The sequence below is a fragment of the Rhagoletis pomonella genome, unplaced genomic scaffold (genome assembly GCF_013731165.1).
Source record: "Rhagoletis pomonella isolate Grant_MI unplaced genomic scaffold, Rhpom_1.0 Rhpom_scaffold_00007, whole genome shotgun sequence".
NCBI lineage: Eukaryota > Metazoa > Arthropoda > Insecta > Diptera > Tephritidae > Rhagoletis > Rhagoletis pomonella.
Window position 1 is genome coordinate 54,062,422 of NW_023458561.1, and position 8,692 is coordinate 54,071,113.

An 8,692-nucleotide genomic window follows, 5' to 3' on the forward strand; every position below is an offset into this window, starting at 1 on the left:
AAAAAAGAAATTTGCCGAAAATAGTTAACAAAAGCTTCTCTGTGTGAACCTAAACTTAAGAACCAACAACTTGAATCCAACAGAATTGAAACGTGTACAAGCAAATGGGAAACAAAAGAGAATGAGCAAGAATTGCTTTCAAGTACCTGAATCATGTAAATCGGGTGTTAGCCTGTTACATCTATAATATTTATCGAAAATTGTTAAAACTCTTTAGCTCATCTTTAGTTGGGTAATTGGGAATTTTCGTTCACTCGATTTTGTGTCAAAAATTCATTCTGTCGCTGTCGTCGCGTCCGGTCCGAAAGTGGTTGAAGAATTTTATGAATTGCTAATAAAATGCATGAGCGGGTCTGTTATAAAAATAATATTAAGAAATTAATAAAATATGAATTTTCCAATATGTTTGTCGAGTAGTGTATAAAATTCTGCAGTGCATGTGCAAATGAAATTGCTTGCGTCGGTATTGCTGAAAGATACCGTCGTCGTGCCAAAGGAGACGGAGAAAAGTGCACAAATACGATTTTGTTTGTCGACGTCTGCAAAAGCAGATGGAAAAAAGCCAAACAGCAAAACAAAGAGTAAAAAATTCATATGTGAAATAATTGAAAATTGAGAAAGCGAAAATTTGTTCGCGTTTTTTTGAAGGTTGAAGTGGCAGTGGCGGACTATTGCCAATAATTGGACTTACATCCTTTGAATAGTATTCCCTTATTCCTTATGCTTATGAAAGGATACGTAGAAATCCATATGCATGTAAATATATACATACAAATGTGCATATAAACGCTTTAGGAAAAGGGAGAACGAGTGAAAATGGGTGTTAACTACTGCGACGCGCTTCGATTTTCTCTATTCCATAGTATACGTCAAACAGTTGGCTGCAAAGGATGATTAAAATACAAAGTTTTGAAATGCTAATTGAAGTTATAAAAACGATACAAGTGTTGTGATGTAGTCCTATTACTATCCACTTTCTGCCTGAAGCAGACAATCTATCTTAATTTTTAATGAGAACAGCAATAGCCTGTGTGAAATAGTATGGATTTCTTAAAATGTAATAATTGAATAAATTGTATACACACGTGTCCTTAAACTAGAAGAGTGAATTGTGAATTACATATCGTGAAACTCGAGTACTCGAATGGTAGATATAGTAAAAGTTTATGCTTTAAATGCTATTAGCGATACTAGAGCCGAATAAATTGCGTCTGATTGAAATTCAAACAGTTCCTTAACTTTTTTGCTAGTTGCATTTTCTCGAGCTGACAGAAATTGTATGAGCTCGCTATTGTTGGCAGATACCTTTTTCCTTTGCGGCGTCACAGTTGGTGTTGTCGAATTCGTTTCATCCTTTTGAAGCAGCTGCTGCGCAGCAGTGTGCTCCACTTACAAACATATTTGTACATACATAAACTTTTCGTATTTTACGTAGTGCCACATTTCGGAGACTGTCGCGTGTGTATGTAGAACGATTTCCTACAGCAACAATTGCTAAAACTAGCATACCTTGAGTGTAAACCATACAATTTTTCTTCAAAAAGCTGTAGTATATACAAAATGCCACCAGCTGCATTGATTGGAATCGCAGAGTTTGTGGAGGAGACTCGCGATGATTATAATTCTCCAACAACATCGACATTTGCATCAAGAATGCCAGATTGTCGTCAAACCATTGCTATATTAGAAGAGGTAAGTGATGAAAGCATGGTATGTTCTTAGGTATGCACATACCTACGTATATAGTACATACACTGAAGTCCCAAAATTCTCGCTTTCTTAGGTATTTAGACGGTTTTGGGAGCTAAAAAAAGAAATAAATATATTTATATACATAGTTATAGGTAGATGGGGTATATAGAGGGTATTCATCAAAGTTTATAAATGCATTATAGGCGGCATAAACTTATAATTGTGTAAACTTCGCAAATTAACTGTAAAAATTTGTATGGAAACTCGTTACACATTTTTGATAAATTTCTCCAAGGCGCCTTGATTTTCACCAACGATTTCACCTAATAATTTTTTTTAAACTGAAGGCAATAGGGGAATTCCATTACACGGTGCATAGATTGACGTCTGTCAAGTTAGCCCTTCACTTTTCGAAATTGGAAAAGTTAACTATGGCATAAATTGTAGAGTTCTTGTTGTAAATTTGTAGTGGAAAGAAAAAATTTGTAGCTCTCATTTTTTAAAAAATATGGTATGTAGTGCTAACTTGACACCATACAACTACAAATCTACAACAAAAAAGCTACAATTAATGCCGTTATCATGATACAAAAAAGAAGGTAGTTTCAATAAACTTTTTGATTAAAAAGGAGATTTTTGACAATTGCTCAATTGTAAAAAAATTCGAAGCGGCGTTACCCAATTTAAGTTTTTAGTGAAGGGGATGTTATATCCTAAATTTGGGAATATAAAAAAATTGTTGTATTAACACTTATCTCTTAAAAATAATTAATATTTTATCTTAAAAACGTTCAAGTTTTACATTAAATTCGATAACCACTTGCCAAAATCTTTATTTTTACATTAATAAAATTGTGGCGAACATATTTTAACAATTTTTTAGTGTCATTATGTCATCTGATTATTACACAATATAGTTAGCCAGGACTATTACAGTTTTCTATATCGGATACGATTGTTTCTGATATAATTGAGGCACTGAAATTACACATTTCGATATTGTCTTTGTCCATGTCTTTCAAGTAACTTGTAGATGGAATTTACTTTGGAACCCATAGGTCTCATGACTCAGAGAAGTGAGTATTATCCAATTTTAAAAATGGGGTAAAATTAGCATTTGGATAGAGAAAATGTGAACTTGGGTTACGCCAACCACAAAATATTTGCGCAAAATACCTTTCCACGTTGTAGGCTTTCGGCAGCGGTTAGAAAAAATAGCCCTCATCAGTCCGGCTACGCTGACCACAGTATTTTTAACAAAAAGATCCATGTTTCAAACCGAAGCTACTCATAAATTTATATCTGAAAATTTGAAACCTTTATTTTATACTAACGCTTAATTGTTTGACCACGCGTGTGTGTTAAAATTTTTTGCTTTGGGTTAAGCGTTTGGAAACAATAACCCAAAATTATTGTACAAATAACCTACCTACAAATAGCCGTACCCAACAAAATACCTTTTGCTTGTTCAAATTTCGATTGTAAATAAACAAAAATTAATAACAAAATTTGGAGGATTTTAGATATTGGATACGGTACCACGAAATGTCACAATCTACTTAATTGTCAGGTTGTTAATATGGCGACGAAAAAGTGACAATGGAACTATATACCTTCTTTTTTGTATCATGGCCGTTATAACATTTTCAATATCTCAATTCTATCGACTAATACCTAAATTCATAAAAAATAAAGAACACTTTAACTGCTTTATAAATCGAAATTTTGTATGAAAATGTCACTTTATAGAGCTCTTTAAACCTATTTTATTTTTTATGAATAAGGCCATAAGTGTACTGTGTCAAGTTAGCACTACATACCATTTTTTTTTTTAAATGAGAGCTACAAATTTTTTCTTTACACAACAAAAGCACTACAATTAATGCCATAGTTAACTTTTCCAGTGAGTGTTTTACTTGATGGCATTTGGTACCGTTATTTAATATTAAGGGGATAATGAACAAGGAAGACTATCTGGATATTCTGCAAACAGATTTGCCGAACTTGGTAGAAAAAAGCGCATACACTGAGGAAGAAGTTGTTTGCCAGCAGGACGGAGGTCGAAAAGATTCTGAAAATATTCGATACATTCGGGTGCTTAAGCAAAATTTTCACGTAATGCAGTGGCCAGCACAAATCCTACACCTCAACGCCATCGAAAAATTGAGCGCTGTGTTCAAGAGAGGATTAGCATAGCACAAGCGAGCTCCGACTAGCATTGAAGAGTTTTGGAGGCGAGTAAAATTATAATGGGACAATATTCCAAGCGAAATCATAGAAAACTCAGTAGAGAGCATTCCCCGACGTATGAAAATCGCCTTTGGTTCGCAAGTCCTGAGCTAAAATGATGTGCTTGCACTGAATGTTCCTTCAAATTAAAAAGATGCTGAACATATGTATGTAGTATGATTGTATCTACTTTTCCATCATTGATGCATGGTTTGGCCTTGCTGCTTTTCCACAAGTGTCAGTCTGTAGTATTAAATGACTTTAAATTTGACTAAACATTAGTTAATTATAGAACATCAATATGTTAACACATCAATAGCAGGTGGTGTCTAAAAACGAAAGCGTAAACATTTGTGGAATTCGTAATTGGCGATGTTGTTTGTATTTGCTATTTTCGATGCCGGCCGGTGAACATTAAGAAGTATTTAAATGTTCAAGGTGTATTAACTGCAATAGTTTCTGAAGCTTTGTTATGATTTTTCTGAATCTGTAGATACATGATGAATGCATAATACTTAAATTGCATGTAATCATTGAATTCTTATAGTTTCGGGCGTTTTCAAATGATCCTAGAGAAATTTATTGACCTCAAATAACTCATTGTCTTACGTGTAACTCCTAAGAGAAAACGCGGCACCTCTTACAATTGTCCTAGAGAGAGGATATTCATTCAGCTCGCATTGTCCGATTTTTTTATTTTTTATATTTTGACGTGATCTACTATTCATGAATACTAAAATAAGGATCTTAGCAATGATTTGCATATACCTATATTAATTGTTATCCCTTAGGATATTGGAGAAAGGTTGCCACTTATTTTCGATTTAACTAAACCAACGCAATGTGGGTATAAAATGAAAAGTATTTTGTGAACATTAGTCAGAAAATATTTGCGTTGAAGTTTGCATGTGTTTTTAGTACTTAAATGTATTTTGCTAATTTAAATAAGCATTTTTTGTGCACGCTCAATATATGTATTTCCAAATAGGGTTGCCACCAAATTTTTAAAGTAAGAAATTTCTTTTTTTCATAAGATATCAAAAGTAAATTTTTTTTTAATATTCTTTTTAACAGCTATCTAATTAACCCATGTTCGATACCCAAACCTTAAAAACTTCAAAAAATATATGCACTTGAGCAAAGCTCGATCAACCTGATACCTACTATTCTTTTATTAGTGAAAGAGATCAAAAAACAAAAGTTAGTTACAATTATCTATTGTATCAAGAAGTAAGCCATGACATTTTGACGCTATTCGCATGGCTTTGATTTTTACATTTTGTCGCGCTAGTTTAGTGAATCCGACTTGTCTGCTACGGTCAAATCTTCTTTTGTGTAGCGATTTCTTGCCATTTTCGATGTAAAATAAAATTTTATTCGTTGAATGTAATAATCAGCGAGTGGAACACAAATTTTAAATTACTTGCAAAAATAAGCTTTTTTTTAAATAATATCTGAACCGTATTCAAAGAGATTCTGGTGTAAAGTGTTGCGCCGCAAATACGCACGTCTCTTCATACTGTTTTTACGTAAATGCTTGGTGTAGCACGGAATAAAGAACATGTACCATATTTCTATTATTAGAATGTTTAACTTTTAGGTATGCTCGTCCTTAAGTTATTCGTTTTTGTTATTTCATGGCCTTACAACAATTATATTCAACAATTTTTATTGAGCTTGAGGCCGTTATTAATGAAAACTTATTGTGGAAAAGCAACAATAATTTGAATAATAATTTTTAAAGTTTACGACATACCACAGTACGACACCATTGTGAATACCCCAACTTAGTTTGGCAATTTAAAACATGTTTTATGTGTTTGAGGGTTGTCCCAGTATAAAGGGCTAAACTAAAATTATTTAATAAGTTATATGAATTACTAACCGATGGTTATCAATGGAAATGGGTTTAAAATCATTTACTTAAGAACTATATTTAGGAGGGTCGCCACGTGTTTAAAAAATAAATTTCCGCTTAATTCATCAGTTAAGGCGCTGGCCCAATGCAGGCTTGCTTTGCTTGCTTGGCTTTGAAAACTGTCAAAAGTTATTTGGAATATACTAAAACGTATGAAGGGTGGCCAAATGGCAGCTTTGCTTCACTTGCTTTAAGCGCCTCAAAGTTTCAAATAGGCAAATGTTTTATTTGAAAGCGTTTCGTAGGCTTTTGACAAAAAGATATGTTCCCGTTCTAAATCAATTCAAGCAAACTGCTGCAGACTTTTATGTAGATACAAAAATTGTTTTACGTAATTTAAAAAAAATATATGTATAATATTAGTAATTTAAAGTGTAATAAAAAGTAATCAAAGTTTCCATATTTATATTTAACATGTCGCTGGCTTAAAGTGAAAAGTTGCTAAGTCCAATTTTACAAATTTTACAGGAACTCTGAATACAACATTTTGCGTGTTTAAAGCAAAGCAAAACTCCATACAAATCAGAAGGATTCGATCTCTGTTAAAAAAATTCGTATTATTTTGGCCATATTGCATTTTGAATATAAACGAGAAAAAATAAAACAAGTATCTACCTTAGTCCTCTATTTCTCTTACTTTCTATGCCAAAATTTGAGGCTTCATAAAATGCAGACTTATTAACTTTTCACACAAAGCTAGCGATATTTATTATGTCAAACTACTGGTAATTCGTCTCTTGAAAAATCGATTTTTTTGAGTTTTTTGTTTCTAATAAATGTACATATAGTTATATATGTATGTATGTATAATTATTATCATTCCTTTGAAATGCAAAAATTAATTCACATTCATTTAAAAATAAATCTGAAAAGATTATTTTGTATTTTTGTTTTTAATTTTCTGGAATTTGATCGCAAAATTATTCTTAGTGTAAGGAAAGAGACCTTGACTTTTCAACTACACAGCTGGTTGCTTTGACAGCGTTCCAAGCCGCCATTTGGCCAAACGAGTTTTTGAAGTAAATCAAAGCAAATTAAAGTAAGCAAGGCGTGCAAAGCAAGCCTGCATTGGGCCAGCGCCTTTACTTGAAATATTTATAACAATGTCAAACGAAAATATTTAAGGAAAAAAATGGCAAAATTTTTTTTAGTTTCACTTTTATTTCAACATATTTTGATTAAAAGAAAATTACTGTGAATTTGGGTGAACACCCAAAATATTTTTTTTTATCCCGATCACGAATATTAATTTGTTAAAATTTTTCAACATAAAAATGTACAAATCTGTACAAATGTACCAATCGAGTGACACTGCCTTAAAAATTTATGCAATTTAAAAAACAATTCAACAAATTTTCGTTGAAGTTTCGAGTTATTTAATTAAACTCTGCAAAGTGCTCTATGTAAAATTTTTACGATGTTTTGTTTTTGGTGGTTAACGTACCAGTATTTAAAGAAGTTTTATGTCCACTAACAACACAGTGCAAAATCCTTATATATTCTGAAAAAAAATAGCATAAAATATTAGCTACTCTAACAAAAGTCGCTATATAACTTACTGTATGTATATATACACTTTCAAAAGTCGCTATAATATTTATTGTACGTAAGTATTTATACAAGTTCAAAAGTCTCCATCTTCTGATGAACTTAGAAAACTGCAAGAAAACGTGGTAGTTTCGGTGCCTAGTGGAAGACGTCGTCAGCTGGCGTCAGAACACCGAAAATAAATTATTCCTAAACTGTATTTAGAAGAGTTGCCATGTGCTTAAAAAAATTAAATTCAACTTAATTCATCAGTTACTTGAAATATATATTGTATAACAATGCCGGGCGAAAGATTGAAAATACTTTTAAAGGGGTTGCCACCTGTCTGAAAAGTCGAATTTGTTTTATTTATACGAAAGATACATATATGAAATATCGAAATATTAGTGTCAAACGAAAGAGGTTTAAGAAAACTATAGGCAGATAATATTTTTAATTAAAGTTGCCATCTATTTTTTTTTGATGGTCATCACATCTGCACCGTTATTTCGAATTTCCAAAATGACAAGTCAAATTAAAAAATTTGGATTCTACATAGATGTGCACAGGTTTTATTTTTTGAAGTTACAAGGAGATTTGAAATTCGATGAAATGAAAACCGTCACCATGCGAGACCTCTCATCACTGAGAAATGGTTTAGATTAATCATTTGGAATATTTTTAGAGGTTTTTGAATAGGGTTTCACCTGTTTAAAAAATTTAATTGTATGTTGGCGTTTTGACGCCATGCGGGTTCACTAGTTAACAGATATTTAATGAATACTAAAATATGATCATAGTGAGTAGAATACTTATCGCTAAATTTTAACAGCCTTAAGAATATACACTACAGTCGTTAAGATTTCACTCAGGACATCTCCTTACACATGATGTAATTCTCCGAAATACCACTTATTGACTGCCTGATATTATATAAATATAATCCATAAGTACAGTCAAAATAGACATTATTAATAATAATAATAATAGATTGGCGCTTACATATATGCTAGTGTTTGGCGGAGCTTCTCCTCCGATTTGTGGCGTGCGCCTTTGATTTTGTCACACAAAGCGGAGGGACCTACAGTTTTACGCCGACTCCGAACGGCGATTGTATTTTTATGAGAAGCTGTTTTTCATGGCAGAAATACAGCCATTGCCTGCCTAGGGACGAAAGCTGTTAAGAAAAAACCTTTTTCTATTTTTTTGCGATGTTGCTTTGACCAGGGCTTGAACCCAGGCCTTGCGGAGTGGAAGCGCGCACTGCTTACCACTACACCACGGCGGCCGACAGTATTAGCTTTTAAAAACTAAAGTTTATGCTGG

The 8,692-nt window shown here is 32.7% G+C and overlaps 1 protein-coding gene across 8 annotated transcripts in view; it reads left to right on the forward strand.

The window, feature by feature from the left end:
* Positions 1 to 246: 246 nt before the first annotated feature.
* LOC118743085 (arfGAP with SH3 domain, ANK repeat and PH domain-containing protein) overlaps positions 247 to 8,692 on the forward strand; it is a 24,766-nt gene continuing 16,320 nt past the window's right edge. The window contains exons 1-3 of one of the 8 annotated variants that reach the window (XM_036475575.1): positions 247 to 756; positions 864 to 1,147; positions 1,251 to 1,692. In XM_036475575.1, the coding sequence (XP_036331468.1) occupies positions 1,561 to 1,692 (132 nt within the window). In that variant the 5' untranslated portion in view covers positions 247 to 756; positions 864 to 1,147; positions 1,251 to 1,560. Of the gene's footprint in view, positions 1,148 to 1,250; positions 1,693 to 8,692 lie in introns of all 8 variants that reach the window. The other 7 variants (XM_036475576.1, XM_036475578.1, XM_036475577.1 and 4 more) reach the window with 7 other exon arrangements.